Here is a 16,587-nt window from a genome sequence, read left to right as displayed (position 1 = left end):
TGGGAGCAAACACCAAGGGGACAAGGGTCAGAGGGGGCCAAAAGATAGCACAGGTAGAGGTAGAGATGGAGGTGAGGAGGGAAAATGGGAGTGGGAGAGAAAAGGGGAGGAGAGAGAAAGAAAAAAGAGCCAGAAGAGCAGGCAAGAGAGAAAAATAGGGAAATGAGGTTGTTGGGCACAGGGACTAGGGGTGAGATGAGGGAGACTGAGGCTATTGAGAGGAAGAGGGCAGAAGAATTTGGTCTAAGACAAATCATGAGCTCCCTGCAGTGGGGTACAGCTATGATGGGGGTCCAGAGGACAATCCAGAGGTATAGAGAGATAGAGGTCAGCAGGGGACAGTGAGAAAAAGCCCACGGGGCGGATGAAAGGTCCCTAGGGGCCCAGGGGCTCCCCTTGACCCTCCCCCGCCTCTGTTTCCTACTTGCAGAGAAGCAATTTCCTGTCCAGTGGCTATTTCTGCCCATCCGTTTCCAGAAGGTGGGGAGAGGAGGTGGGTTCCCCCAGCTCCCAGTACTCTCCTCCCCTCTCACTCCTTGCCCCCTCCCTTGGGGCTTGAGACCAGGACCTGGGGCAGTTGAGCATTGCCTTGTTTTCCACAAAGGGCCTCAGCTCCTTTCTGGTGGAAAAAAAGACTCTTTCTTGGCTCTGAGATGAGCAGACATCTCAGATGGTGTAGGGGTCAGAACTCCAGAAGAAAAGGAAAAGAGGATATTAGTACTAAGGAGATACAGAGCCTCCAGAGGCCAATATTGGAGGTTAGGCTGAATCAGGTTGAGACTGGGGATAGGGATAGAGAAAGCAATGGTTACATTTAGAATTGGGGTGAATTTGAATTCACTCTTGGGGTAATGGTTGGGTTACGGATAGGGCTGAGGGGGCAGCTAGGTGGTGCAGTGGATAGAGCACCGGCCCTGGAGTCAGAAGGACCTGAGTTCAAATCCAGCCTCAGACACTTAATAATTGCCTAGCTGTCTGGCCTTGGGCAAGTCACTTAACCCCGTTGCCTTGCCAAAAAAAAAAAAAAAAAAAAAAAAAAAAAAAAAAGGATAGGGCTGAGAATGAACTCAAAGGTCTTCAAGTTAGAACTATGGTTTTTGACTTGGGGTTGGCGTTGGAATTATTGTTGAGTGTTGGGTCCAGAGTGAGATCAAGGCTGAGGGCTGAACTGAGGTGGAGATCAAGACTTGGGGTCAGGGACAATACTGGGACTGAGATCTGACTGGGGGTTCCAATGGAGAGTTGGACCAGAGGGTCAGAATTAGGGTCAAGAAAGAGAGTCTGAATTGGGGGTTGAAGCTACAGTTGAGATCTTTTGGGAACTGAGTCCTGCCATAAGGGTAAGAATTACAGATGAGGACAGAGTCGAGGGATCAGAGATCAGAGACTTAAAACTGACAGCGTCTTCAGAATCCACTGAGTCCAACCCTCTCATTTTTCAGATGAAAAAATGGAGGCCCTGGAATGGTGAATGATTAGGGCAGGATCATGAAGACTGTTGGGACAGTTATGTCCGATTCCTCACAATCACATTTAGAGTTTTCTCAGTAAAGATACAGGAGGCTTGGCCATTTCCTTCTCCAGCTCGTTTTTCAGATGAGGAGACTGAGGCAAGCAGGATGAAGTGACTTGCCCAGAGCCCCACAACTACTGCCTGAGGCCACATTTGAACTCAGGAAGATGAGTCTTCCTCACTCCAAACCGGGCATTCTAACCAGGGCTCCACCTAAGACCTCACTCTCAGGCTCTTTTTACTGGTCATAGATCAATGTCAGAGGATCAGTTGGGGATTCGGGTTGGCAGCTTTGGGTTAGGATCATAGTTGGGGGTAGGTCAGAGATGGGGTTAGAGTCAGAGATCAGAATTAGGGTCTGAGTTGGGATTAGGTTTGGAGTTAGAGGCAGGTTTGAGATGACTTGAATTGGGGTCTACCTTGAGCTTGGGTTAGAGTTAGGGTCTGAGCTGTGACCAGAGCTGAGTTTGCCACTGGGATTAGGACCAGGAGCAGGAGCAGAGTCCCTTTCTCCCCAAATTATGGCCATCTCACACTCCTTTTACCCCTCCCCACTCACCAGACAGCGGCTCCTTCACCTTGGGTGGCGCTGGGGCTGGTGGGGATGTCCCCAGGGCTGGCTCCCCTGAGGGCATCAGCCTTTCTGCCAGGGACCCCCGGCGGGGCTTGGGCCCTCGTCCCAGCCTCAAGAAGGCCAGCCTCCGAGCTGCCTCTCCTGCAGCCTCAGCATCCCCTGTTCCACCCTGTCGGGACCCGTTGAGCCTGGCCAAGAGGCCAAAGTCGGCAGAGCTCCGCCGGACCCCAGGGCCCAGCACCCGGCCCAAGAAGGAGCGGGACTCCCCATCTCCAGGGCTGCCCACCCTTCGGCCCCCTCCCCGGCCCAGCCTGAAGGGTGACAGGCCCACCAGCTTCTCCAGGGTGGCCCGGCGGTGACACGAGGACCCATTAGGCAGGGTAGGGACTGACTCCCCACGGAAGACATCCAGTTCCCCCTTCTCCTCCTCATCCTCTGCCCCTGAGGAGGACTCAAAGGGGTTCCTGGAAGGTGTCAGAGGCAGGGTGTTGGCACGGGTCCCCTTTGGGTCTGGCATTCGAAGGCTCTTCAGGATAGGCATCATGGGATGGGGACCTAGAATTAGAATCATCAATGAATTTTTTTTTTCAAAATCATTGAATTGACTTCAAACTTAGACTCTTACATTTATAATGCACTTTTCAAGCCCGAGATTCTCTTAGAATTCTGGAACCTTAGAGTCATAGACTCAGGAGCACATCTGTAGACTTTGGGCCCACCAAATCTTAGCATTCTCAAGTCCTCAAATTTCAGCCTTATAGAGTGATGCTCTTAGATACTTAGAGAATCTTAGAATCTTTGTCTTATACTCTCTCAGGAACCCTTGGGGTTCATGGATTCTTAGATCATCTGACTTCTCAAATTACAGACCCCCCAAATTCTAGATTTAGAATTTAGCACATCTCAATCTCATGCTACATGGCTACATCTGGAGTCATGGAACCCTGAGTTCCAATCCAGCCTCAGAAACACTAGCTGTGTGACCCTGGACAAGTCACTTCACTATCCTTGCCTCAGTTTCCTCAACTGTAATCATAATACCATCTACTTCCCAGCATTTTGTGTGTATCAAACAGGATAATATTTGTAAAGTGTTGGCCCAAAATTGTGCTGTATAAATTGTTATTATTTATCTTCTTAGGCTCATAGACTCTTAGCATTTCTGACTATTAGACCCCTGGACTCATGGAATCCCGAAATTTTAAAATTCTAGATTCTGAATTCTAGAATCCTAGATTTGTAGATTCCGACTCTTGGCCTCTTAGAATGCTAGAACCTCTGGAGTCTGGCACCTTGTCTGCACACTTTTCCTCCATGTCTTTGATCTTTCCTCTTCCTTACCTAGTAGAGGGAACCATATATAAATAAAATATTGCTCACAGAATGATGCAACTCCTAGGACTTTTGCTCTCATACCCTTTTTTGGGAGGGGCTGTGGAAGTGACCCCAAACTGGCCCCACCCTGTCCCCCTACACTTTTTATAGTTCTGTGAGAAAGCTCTCCTCGAAGCTCAAAAGAGAATGGAGTCTGCTTGATCCCCATTCCCTCATAAAGCCTGTTAATGTTTCCCTCAACCTTCAAGGCCTCACTCAAGTGCTCCCTCCTTGAAACAACTCATCCTGAATCAATGACTCACAGAATCTCAGAGTGGGAAGGGATTTCCGCATTAGACCGGGAGCCTCTTGAAAACAGACTCACAGACTATTTTTGCTTGCTTTCTTTGTCTCCTTAGAACTTAGCATAGTGTAAACAGTAAACATTTAATAAATGCTTGTTGATGGACCAGTGACCTATGCTAACCTGTCCTTGAACAAAAATTCTTTTTCCAGTTCACTTAGCAAGCATGTATCCAACTTTCCATAAAAAAGCCCAGTGAGGGAGAACCCTGCATTTTTCTTTAGAATAGCTCTAATTGTCCAAAAACTTAAATTTGTCTCTTTGTAACTTCCCCACTTTGCCCCTGGTTTTGTCCTGGATGGGGGAAGCAGAAGAAGATTCTTCTCTCCCTCACAGGACAATCCTTCTCTTCTCCAGGCTAGCCATGCCCAGTTCCTTCAATGGCTCTCCATATGGCATGATCTCAAGACCCTTCTGTCCTCTGGATGTTCTCCAGGTTATTAGAGTCCTTTCTAGAATGTGGCACCCAGAACTGATCACAATATTGTATTATCTTTCTTGACTATGACTATTGACTCTTATTGTCTTTGCAGTACATGCCTCCCCTCGACTCCTCTTCTTCAGACAAACTGCTGTAGAGTCAGGTGTCCCCCATCTTGGATTTATGAGGTTGAGTTTTTGAACCCGACATTTAAGCCTTTTCATTTTCCTGCATTAGTTTCAGTCCAGTGAGATTTAGCCCATTGTGATTCCCATGAATCCCTATTGCCTTCCACCATTGTGGCTATCCCTCTGAGCTCCATGTCATCATGCCCATGCGAGATGCCAGTGCTGAGAAAATGTTCAACAGCACAGGACCAAGAGGAAATCCTTTGGTAGTTCCATTGGAGAATCCTTCTCTAAACTGGGCAGAACCTTTCATGTCTATTCTTTGGGTGTGACCATCCAAGCGGTACCGAAACCACTTAATTGTACCATCGTCTAGACACACCTCTCCATCTCAGAGTCCACCAGCATAGTTTGGGAGACTTTTTTCTATTTCTTTGATATAATCTAGGTAAATTATACCCATATATTCCCTGATTGACCAGTCTAGTAACCCTATCAAAGAAAGAAATAAAGTTAAGCTGGTGTGACTTGTTTTGATGTAGTCATGGTAGCCCTTTGTGATCATGGATTCCTTTAGGAGCCATTCACTAATCAGCTATCTGATAATATATTCTGGAATTTTACCAGGAATGCAAGTCAAACTCATTGGATTAGGGTTTGTCGGCACCAGTCTCCAGCTTTCTCCTTCTCTAATTCTGTGATCCCCTTTTCCATTCTCCATGATCTTCAGTTATGGACTGAACTGTGCCTGAGTCAATTTTTCAGTGGTTTAGAATAGAACCTATCTGGACGACCAAAGCCATCCTGTGCCCTCTTACTACTTTCTACTTAGCCTATCAATCCCCCATTAATCATTTTTGTTATGTTTTAGTTTTGAGTTCATTCTCTTGTCTCAGAAAACAGACGTAAGGTAAGTTGAGGCAATGGGACTCCCACTCTTTGAACCTTTTCTTTCTCTACTCTCATAGCTTTTTGTCACTCTTAATTTTCTTATCTAGTTTCTGCTTATATTGAGCTGAGGGGGTGAGTGCCCTTCTTTCCCCTCTTTCTGCACTAACTCAAATTAGATTCCCTTCCTCTTCCTCCGCGCCTCCACTGAGGCAGGGTCACAGCTTGACACTGCCCTTTCCTCACAGCCTTTCTTCCTATTCTACCTGGGATTGGGTTACCTGTGGTTAAATCTAAGTCTTTCCCTCTGTCTACAAACATTGGCCAAGCCGCACCTAGGCGACTAGGTGATACAGAGGGTGGAACACCAGCCTTGGACTGAGAACAATAGTTTGGGAGTAATAATAATTAGCTACCTGTGTGGTGTGGTGGTTAGAGCACCGGACCTGCATTCGGAAAGACTTCGCTTCCTGAGTTCAAATCTAATCTCACACACTTACTAGCTGTGTGACCCTGGCTAAATCACTTCACCCTATTTATCTCAGTTTTTGCATCTATAAATTGGAGCTGGAAAAGGAACTACCAAACCACTCTAGTATCTCTACCAAGAAACTCCCAGTGAAGCATGAAGAGTCAGGCACGACTGATTAAGGATAGCACCTTCTTTGTGATCAGACTTGCCTTATTCTCCAATACCAAACTGTGTTTTTTTGAATCAAAGTGAATAGAACTTGGGAAACTCTTCTCCCTCTCCACTTCTCATTCACCCTTTCCTTCTCAAATACCACCATCACATACCAAGATTTGGTCCCCCTTTGAGGTCAAGGTTCATGGGAATAGTAGAAAGATCACCAATAATATGACCTTAGATAAGCCACAAATTATCTGGTTCTCAGTTTCCTCATCTGTAAAATGAAGAAGTTGAACCAGACAGTCTCTGAAGTCCCTTCTAGCTCTGGGGGTTGAAGTAAAAATAAGCAAGATAGATGCAGAGGCCAGAGGAGAAAGGTGAGGAAGTCCTTGAAGTATACAGATTATATTAAGTTGTCAGCATTTACACCGATCCCTGACTGGCTTCCAAGGGCAAGGAATGAGGTAAGAGCTAGGAACCAGTCCTGAAAAACACCTGATGGTCTCTGGCCCTGGGAAGATTACTTTAGTGAAAGAAGAATTTGAACCATCATTATGGTTATTTTCTATCTATTCCCTCTCCAACACTTCCTACCTAAGGAGGAGAAGGAAGAGGAGGAGAAGCAGAAGAAAAAAGAAAAAAAGAGGAAGAAAAGAAGAAGGAGGAGGAGGAGGAAAAGAAGAGAAGGAAAAAGAAGAGAAGTGGAAGAAAAAAGAAAAGAGGAAGAAAAGAAGAAAAAGAAGGAGGAGGAGGGGAAGGAGGAGGAAAGAAAAGAAGAAAAAGAAGAGGAAGAAGGTCTTATATAGCAGGGTTTCAAAGAACTCTATATGTGTTAATTTGCCTTCGATTCATCTAGAGTCTCTTTCTCCTCTCTGAGCCTCAGTTTTCTTCTCTAAAGATGAGAACCATGGCCACACAGGAAAGGTACATTGATATTTAAAGTCCACTATTAGTCTGAACCCAGGCTGATTACCCCTTCAGGTGCTGCAGCCAAACTGGCCTTCCTACACTGACCTCTTACCTTTTGAACAGTCTGCACTCTTTGAATGCCTTCCTTCCTTTACTGCCCTTACTTAGCTCTCTTCAGAGATCAGCTCAGGTGCCCCCTCCTGCCTGAAGCCTTTCCTGATGATGCCTGTTATTGCCACCCCTCCCCAACGACTTTTATTTATTTCATCAATAATTTTTCTATATACTTTTCAACGTACATTTTTGTATTACCCCCCAATCCAATAGAATGTGAGCCCCTTGAGGACAGGGACTGTTATATATTTTTGGTCTTTGTAAATCTAGCACCTATGAGTGTCTAATGCATAGCTGGCCACAACAAATCATTATTGATTTGAATTTGAAAGCTTAAGATAGAGGAATTAGAACCATCAATGTGGTTCTTTCTCTACTACTAAAGAGACACATTATATAGAAAGAAATAACACGGCTCATGAAGTGCTTCTGTCCTGGGCAAAGAGGACAGGTCCTCAAGCTGTCCTTTGGGATTTATCTATTTGTTTTTCCTGGGCTTGAATCCAACCAAGTCCCAAGGAAGATTCTTTTGTGACTGGCAAACCACTGGGACATAGGATACCAGACAATTTTTGGAGTTAGGGATATTTAAAGCAAGAAAGCAAACTTAAAAAAAATTTTAAAAAAAGACTGAGTTAAATAAAGCAGAGTGATAATAACACTAGTTTATTCAAGAACGTACACAGTTGCATCAAAGTATTTGTGTTTCTTTAAATCCTGATCTAAATTATATATTTCTGAAAAATCAAAGGCAAATTGAGCTATACTTTAAGGACTATCATGAAACATGGTCTGGTGCCAAAGAAAGGGCTTCAGTTTTAAGCCCCAGGCCTACCACTTCCTAGCTGTGGAACCCTGGCTAGTCACTTCCCATTTCTGAGCCCCAGATTCTTCAGTTGTGAAATGGCATCAGCAATATTTGTAATACTTTAGGAGAAATCCATGTGGTAAGGAGGGAACCGTGATAGAAATATAGGCCATGACTTCTGCAGGCGTTTGTGTTGCCTTTTTACACAGGTGGAAACTGAGTCTCTAAGGTTAAGTTACTTCCCTAGGATCACAGTGGGATCTGAACTCAGGTTTTTCTACTACAAACTCAACACACTATTCACTACATGCTATCATCTCTCTTCCCACTCATCATTCCATCCCTTCCAGCCCCATCACCATTCTTCCCCTCCCTCTACTTAAATGCTCTTCTTTCTTGATTCTTACCTCTCCCATCTCTACTCTCCCTGATGTTCCTGTCACTGGATAGATCAGAGAGTCAGGAGCTCTGCTGTCCGTTGCCTATTAAAACCTCCCTGGACTTCAGTTTCCTCCTCTGTAAAATGAAGACTAAATAATTCTTAAGATTCCTTCCAGCTCCATAAAGAGGATGCCAACACTTCCTAGGTCTCCCTGGGAGTTGCCATGATTATAGTGAATGATAAAAGGTTTTAATGAACAGAAAAGACATTCCAAGCTCCCATTTACTGCAAATAATGGAACACTCCCATTTTATTATATACTAATATAATATAAATATATGTAAATAACCATACTAATATAAAATAGTCACATTATTGGAATTCATATTGCCCATTTCCATGGGGCTAGAATAAATTTCTGTATTTTACATAATCATAACTTTGAATAGTGCAGGGTGTTATTATGTATTATACATCATATATTATGTCTTATAATTTATATTATAGCTGTCCAGGATTATCGAATCATAGAGGAAGGAAGACAAACATTTATTAAGCTAAATGCCAGTCACTATGCTAATAGTGATCTTGGAGTTAGAGATAAAAGAAACAGTGTCATCCAATCCACTCCTATTTTACAGATGAGAAAACTGAGGCCCAGAGAGGAGCAATGAATTATTCAAGGTCCTGTATTGGTAAGTGGTAGATCTGAGACTCAATCCCAGATTTTCTGACTCAAATGAATGAATGAATGAACATTTTAAAAATGCCTATAAGGTACCACACACTGCCCCAGAACATGAGTATACAAAGGTAAAAGTGAAAGTCTCTGCCCTCCAGAAACTTACAATCTACTAGGGACGACTACACTTTCATACATAAGTGTAAACAGGATAAGGACAAAATAAATACCGAAGCTGAGATCAACTGTCTCTCTAAGAAGAACTAATTTCTAGTTAGCACAATTTGCATTTGCATTGTCTCCTTGATGAACCATTTAGATAAAGGCTTAAAGAGATAAATGGTCTAGATAGGATTTGACACCTTTTAAACTAAACTCTCTCCAGTCTTCCCAGAAGCCTTTTTTCACCCCCTTACTTCTGTCATCCCTTGGTGAATTATTTCCTATTCCTGAATATAGTTTGCTTTGAAGATATAAGTGCCTAAGTATGTATATGGATATAGTGATCTCTTCCACAAATATATATATGTGTGTGTGTGTGTGTGTGTGTGTGTATAGTGTGTGCGTGTGTATGTGTGTAAACACATACACATACACATAGTGGTCTTTCCCACTATATTGCAAGCTACTTGTGGGCAGAGACTGTCTTTTGACTTTTTTTTTTGGCAAGGCAAATGGGGTTAATTGACTTGCCCAAGGTCACACAGCTAGACCCTTATGAAGTGTCTGAGGCTAGATTTGAACTCAGGTCCTCCTGTCTCCAGGGCCCGTGCTCTATCCACTGGACCACCTAGCTGCCCCTTGACTCTTTTTAATATGCTTAGCAGAACCTGAACCATAGGTCATGCTTATTGATTATTTATTGATTGTTACCTACCCTCTCCCCCTAGTTTCTTTCTACCCCCCCCCCCCCCCCCCCCCGCTAAGCTCTAAGGATACAAAGAAATCCTCCCAAGGAGCTCACACTCTAATGGCAAAACCAGCAGGCAAACATCTTGACTTGAAACGATCACTTTGGAAAGCTGAGATTCCTATCCAGGACTCTTGACTCCCAGTCCATTGTACACATGTTAAATGCCTTTTCATCATATTTATGGATCATTTAGTCCTTGTATTTTATATAAATAATAACAGCTAAGAGGTATATATCATTTTCAGGGCTTCAAAGCTCTCTACAAACATTATCTCATTTAATCTGTGCATCAACCCTGAGGAGGTAGGCTCTCTTCTTAGGCCCATTTTACAGATTGGGAAACTGGGGCCATAATTAAGTGACTTGCCCAGGGTCATGCCACTAGTACAAGATTTAAACTCAGGTCTTGGTAACTTTAGGTCCAATATTCTGAGTCACCTATCTCTCCCAAAGTAAATGCAGGGGGGTTGTGTGCTAAAACACCTGTTCTATGAATTAGCAATAGCAGATGTAAACCTATCTATTAGCATAGTGTCTGCCATGTTAGTAGAAAATTACTAAATGCCTGTTGCCCAACTGTACTGCTCTCCAGTTTTAGGATGGGGCTCACCCAGTCTGACCATGAATCTAATGATAGCAAGCGGAACAGAAGCTAAGATTCCCATGGGGGTAAAAACCCCACAAAATCACTGATTGTGTGAGTTGGAAGGAAGGGAATCACTACAGTGTCCATCTAGTACAACCCATATTCAAAAAAGATTCCTACTAGACCCAACTCAACAAGAGTTGTCCACCTCTTCAAGTGGCTCATTCCACTTTAGGACAGCTCCAGGTTGGAAATTTGTTTTTGACATCCAGCCTCAAATTAACATCTTCCTGACTTCCATCCAAACCTGGTGGATCCGAAGTCTGGGGCTAAACAAATCTAATCTGTCCACCAAAGGATCGCCCTTCACATATTTAAAGACAACTCTCACCCCCTCCCCACTTCTCACCTCCTTCTCCATGAATTAAAACACCCAGAGCAACTGCTGCCAAACCATGTCTCCCCCATCGTATACATGTGAATTTGATTTTTTAGTATCCAACCACAATACTTTACATTGGATGTCATCTCCAGAACTTCAACCCCGAAATCTGTTAGATCCTGATTGTCATCCAGTGAACTATCTCTCCCTCTTGGTATCACTTGTAAATTGGAAGTGTATTGTCAACACCCTTATCTAAGTCACTGATAAAAATAGGAAATAGCTGGAGCCAACCACAAATCCTTAGGGCCCTTCACTGGAGACCTCTGGACACATTGACATGGAACTTATTAAGGACTCTTCTTTGGGTCCAACCATCCAAGGTTTTTTGAATCCATCTGAATATATCATTGGCTAATCCATTATTTCTCTGGCTTTAGCTTCTGAAGGGATTATATCTAAAGAAAACATTACTACCCTTACGAACCTGGGTTTTTACTTTATAGTCTTTAATTCAAAGCTGCCTCCCCAACCATTTAGTCCCTACTTTCCCTCTCTGCACCCATATACCTCTTAGGGTTTCATGTGAATTGACACTCCCCTCCCCATGGCCCATTTCTCCCTATTTCCAATCCCTAAGGAGCAAATGCTCCTTATTGGGGCCAGACCAAGAACTCCTGAAAGTCCCCTAGTCCTAGGGATGTGTTTCATCCTTGGAGGTGGTATGGCAACTTCTACCTAACCTGGAGATCCATCACAGGTCCTCAGTTTGATGGTCTCCTCCAGCAAAATCAGTGAACGTAAGAGCTGGGAAAAACATTAGGACAGAGTGTCAGGACTGGGAACGCTCTTAGATCACGGAATGTCAGAAATGGAAAGGTTCTTAGAGCACAGAAGGTTAGAGTTGGGAGGAGCTAACAGAACAGAAAATATCAAAGGAGAGTCTTAGAACAGAGAATGTCAGAGCTAGAAAAACCTTAGACCATGGAATGTTAGAGCTGCGAGGGGCCTTAGAACAGAGAATATTGGAGCTGGGAGAGGCCTTAAAGCAGGGAATGTCAGAGGTGGGACGGGGCCTTAGAACACGGACTGTCAGAGCTCATCCTTTGAGACTAATAGAATTCTTACAATAGATGGAGAAACCGAGGTCCAGAAAGGGACAGAAACTTATATAAGGTCATGCAATAAGTAAGAGGCATAATACAAAGGAGAATCAGATCTCCTTGAATTCTCATTTTCATAACAGTGCCAATTACCTGATCCCAAGCTCTAACAGTCCCATGCACCACTGAGGCTATTTTTCTGGATCCAAAATCTTACCCAAGCTCTGACATCTCACCCCTTGCCACCTCGTCCTCTGACAATCTCCACCACTCCTTCCCTCCCTCCCTCCCCTCCACCCCCCGCCAGGCGCCCACTGCTCCAGGTCCCAGCCTGACTCATTTCCCAGACGCCTTTCTTGCCCCCTCCTGCAGGATGTGTCTGCCAGAACTTTCTTCTTCCCTGGGGTCTGCCCCTCCCCCTTTGCCAATCTCCTTCCTCCTCACTTTAATACTTATCTTCTGAACTCAACTGTCCCCACTCCCCCACCTGACGTAGTCATATAGCGCATCCCTCCCCAGTGCCGTATCTCCTATATGTCCCTTCTTTCATTCTCCATCTCTGTCCTCCAGCTCTCCCTCTCTTATCCATCCAGGTCTCCTTTTCATCTCTCATTTCCTCATCCTCCCATCCCATCCATCCATTCTGTCTCATCACTTTGCTCTCTAGTCTCTCTCTCTCTCTCTCTCTTTTTTTTTTTTTAGGTTTTTGCAAGGCAAACGGGGTTAAGTGGCTTGCCCAAGGCCACACAGCTAGGTAATCATTAAGTGTCTGAGACTGGATTTGAACCCAGGTACTCCTGACTCCAAGGCCGGTGCTTCATCCACTATGCCACCTAGCCGCCCCTTCTCTAGTCTTTCTATCCCCATTTTTGACTCCCTTATGTTGACCCCCCCCATCTCCCCATTCCTCCATCCCTCATCTAGTAATTCCCTGTTCTCTAAGTTTAATTGAAGGAGCTTCTCACTCAAAATTAGAAGACTTCAGTTTTAGTTTCCCTGGTTGAGCTTGGTAAGAATATTAACTCTGGGGGCAGCTAGGTGGCAGAGTGGATAGAGCACCGGCCCTGGAGTCAGGAGTGCCTGGGTTCAAATCCGGCCTCAGACACTTAATGATTACCTAGCTGTGTGGCCTTGGGCAAGCCACTTAACCCCATTGCCTTGCAAAAACTTAACCCCCCCCCCCAAGAATATTAACTCTGGGACTCAGTTTTACCGTCTGTACAAAGAAGCAATGGGTTAGATGGTACCAAAGGTCCATTATAGCTCTGAGAATCCAGAATTCCAAGCTTACCCTAACCCCTTCTCCCTCTGGTTCCCATGATGTCTTCTTCCTGCCCTCATCTCCTTTCTTCCCAGGCCTCTCCAAGTCCCCTATTCCCCTGCATTGACAGGAAGATCCAGTGCCTGACTCCTTCCCAGCCTTGGACTTTCTCAAGTTGTTAGATAGAACAGCCCCCCCATTCCCCATACCCATCCTTTCTTCTGCCAACCCTTTCCTCTCCCCAGAAGCTGGGAACTGGGAAACCGGGGTTCCTGACAGAAGGCCCTCACCTGAGTCCCTCTGACCGCTGGTCCCAGCCTCTGTCTGGACGCTCTAAGTGGGCACTGCCGGCTAAGGGGAGTGGAGCCCCACCGGGGTGGGGGGGGCGGATCTGGGTCAATTTCCTGTCAGGAAACCCCTCCCTCTCTGGGGCCAGGGGGGCCGGGAGGAACTCATTATCTGTCTGCCCTCCAAGGCTGAGCTGTGATTAGAACCTGGCTCCTCCCTGCCTGAGATCTGGGCTGGGGCTGGCTCAAACTGATCCCCCCCCATCTTGGCTGTAATCCCCTTCCAGGGTCTCTTCAGTCACATCCCTTTCCCTCCAAGCCACTGACACTTCCCCCACCTCTGCTTAGAGGAGAGAACTCTGAGTTTGGCATGCAGGGCTCGGAATTCCTGGATCTGCCCCTGAATCTCTAAGTGACCTGGGACAAATCCCTTCCTTTCCTGTGAGCCTTGGTTTCCTCTTCTGGTAAAATGAAAGGGTTGGAATATGCTGGCTTCTTTAGTATTCTCTCAAGATTGGAGAATCTTGGAATCTGTGAATCTACAAGTGCAAAACTGTAAATATCTAAGACACTAAGAGAGATTTCAAGGAATCGATGATGTGGATCTGGAAAGGACCTTAGAAGCAATCTAAGAGACAAGTCCCTTATTTTACTGGTGGGGAAATTGAGGTCTATGGAGGTGAAGTGATTTCCCCAACATTACAGGAACCAGCCTAGGGCCTCTGGCTCCAGATTTAGACTTCATTCCATTGTAACCTAAGGTGAGAAGCAAGCCTCAGTTTCCTTCCCTATAAAATGGGAATACTAGTATCTGTAGCTGTGAAAATTCAGTAAGTTAATCTAGTTAAAATGTTTTGCACACTTTAAAAATACACAGATGTCATTAATCAATATTAAAATTCTAATATGTCTATTCTGGGGAATGGAGGCATTGGGATGGGAGATGGGAATGGGGACAGAGATGGGGATGAAGATAGAAGCAGGACTGGAGATGCTTTTGTGAGAACACTAACTCTTCCCTGGTTCCACTCCAGGTTGGCAGAGAATGGTGGTGCATGGGTTAAAGTGCAAACGATTCAGGAGGCCAGAGGTCAGGGTTCTGTTCCTGAGACAATGGCCTGGTGGAGGAGGAGACCCCATGGCCCCCTTGCCTTTCCTCCACATTTTCCTGATGTATTGGTCTGGGAAACCAGAGGCTTAAGCTCTAGGCCCAGAGCCACCACTGACTCACTGAGATAAGGGACTTCTACTTCCCTTCACTGTACCTTAGTTTCCCTTTCTGTAAAATGAATATTTATTTAGATGGTTCTTGGGGTATTCCCTAGCCCTAACATTCACTGTTCTATCTTTCAGTTCCAATATAATTCTACTCTAAGACCGTTCCCGGTTCTGACATTCTCTGTTCCAAAGTCCCCTTCAGCTCCATTATTCTCTGTTCTAAAGTCTCTCAGCTTTGACATTCCTTCTTCTAAGGTCCTTTTTTCTACCTTTGACATTTCCTTTTCTAAGGCCCCTTCCAGCTCTGACATTCCCTGTTCTAATAGTTTGGACCCTCCCAGTCTGACATTCCATATTCCAAGGGGTCTCCTAGCTCTGATATGCTGTGGCTCTATTATCTTGGGAGCCCATCTATCTACCTTCTCAGTCTATGACTTCAGGCCCTCTCTGGCTCAAGGATCTTTCAAGATTCTCGCATCCATCCACTTCAGAGAGGCAATGGAGATAAGGTCTTCACCTAAGGAACAGTCAGGTAGGATAGGAGCCTAGTGTGGGTAGGGGAAGTAAGGGGAATTAATAGTGAAGGGAAGAGAGGCTGTCCCCTCCTGAGGGGGAGGAGGTTCTGGGTGTCCCAATTTTCTCATTTTCTGCTGCCCTCTAGTGGCCATGATGAGAATTCTGGGTCTCAGAATCGTGAGGCTAGGTTTGTCTCCCCAGATACATCCTGGAAGCCCCATCTCACCCACCCACCTTCTGTCTTCTCCAAGCTGCCATTGAGTAACTCAGGGTACCCCAATAGCTGCTCCAACAGGCTTCTACTCACCGCCCCATGGAGCCCTGGGTACACATCACCTCCCACCCAGAGGCCTGAAATCCCGCCCTACACTGTTCCCATTCAGTTTTTTTTTTCCTTCAAAAATGGCCTGGGCAGGAGGTCCTGGCTTCACATGCTGGCTTTGCAAGAGACTTGGACCCTTCCCTCTCTGGGGCTTCCCTCATATGGGAAGCTGGTGAATGGAATTAGTTGGTCTCTAATGTTCTGTGAGGAAAAAACCCAGAAATCTCACTTCCCTTTTCTGATCTCCTGTTTCCCCATCTGTCAAATATGGGGCGGAGGATAAACTAGTTCATGGGACCTGGCCCCCAGATTCTTTGGCTTGGGGTTTGGGGGCTACCTCACCCAAACCCTCTCCTGCTCCCATCCACCTCCTCTCTTCTGTCCCCCCTTCCACACCCCCTCTTACTTCCCCTATCCACCCCTCTCCTGCTTCCTCCCCATTCATTCCTTCTCCTGCTGCCCCCTCCCATCACCCCTTTCCTGCTTCTTCCACTTACCCCCTCCTGTTCCCCCATCCACACCCTCTCTTACTTCCCCATCCATCCCTCTCCTGCTCCCCCCATTCACCCCCTTTCCTGCATCCTCCCCAGACACACCCCCTTCTGCTTCCCCCATCCAGCCCCTCCTGTGTCCCCCCATTCATCCCCTCTCCTGCTGTCCCCCCTTCCCTCCATCCCTGTAGCCCCTCCAGAGACTTCAGTGACCCAGCCAGGGCCAATCCCCCATGACACATTATTTCTCTCTTGGGCTGTCTCCTTCTGTACTTCCATTTCTCTGTTTCTCTCTGACCCTGTCTCTTGGGAGGGGGGGGTCTCTGTCTCTTGTCTCTCCTTGTTTGTGTGGGAGCCCTGTCTCTCTCTCTCTCTGTGTAGTGTCTGGATTGGAGCATTTGGGGACAGAAGGGTCTTGGGTGGCTCTCCCAGCCCGACTGGCTCAGTCCTCTTGCAGAGAGGCTGGGGAGGCCAGAGAAGGGAAAGGACTTGTTCAAGGTCGCACAGCTCCAGGTCGGGTCTTTGTCCTTCTGTGTGTGTGTGTGTGTGTGTGTGTGTGTGTGTGTGTGTGGCTCTGCGGGCCCGCGGGGTCGCGTTTGCGGGTGAATGTATGGTGTGGGGGAGCCCTTTGCCCTTCCCTTCTCTGACTCCCGGGATCTCCGGCCTGGTCGCCCGTCTCTCTCTCTCCTTCGGGGTCTCTGGGTCTGGGGCTGCCCGGCCGGCTCCCTCCTTCAGTCGGAATCGCTGCTGCACCCTAGCCAGCGGGGTGCGGGGGCCTGC

General features: G+C 46.1%; 1 protein-coding gene across 1 annotated transcript in view; it reads right to left on the bottom strand.

The window, feature by feature from the left end:
* Positions 1–13,378, bottom strand: part of EXOC3L2 (exocyst complex component 3 like 2) — a 30,558-nt gene extending 17,180 nt beyond the window's left edge. The window contains exons 1-2 of the mRNA XM_074219297.1: positions 13,264–13,378; positions 2,073–2,642 (exon numbers count right to left, since the gene is read on the bottom strand). Of these exons, the coding sequence (XP_074075398.1) occupies positions 2,073–2,631 (559 nt within the window). The 5' untranslated portion in view covers positions 2,632–2,642; positions 13,264–13,378. The remainder of the gene's footprint in view (positions 1–2,072; positions 2,643–13,263) is intronic.
* Positions 13,379–16,587: the final 3,209 nt, after the last annotated feature.

The sequence above is a fragment of the Macrotis lagotis genome, chromosome 1 (genome assembly GCF_037893015.1).
Source record: "Macrotis lagotis isolate mMagLag1 chromosome 1, bilby.v1.9.chrom.fasta, whole genome shotgun sequence".
Taxonomy (NCBI): domain Eukaryota; kingdom Metazoa; phylum Chordata; class Mammalia; order Peramelemorphia; family Peramelidae; genus Macrotis; species Macrotis lagotis.
The sequence above is the reverse complement of the archived record's forward strand: the minus strand, read 5'-3'. Positions and strand labels throughout refer to the sequence as shown.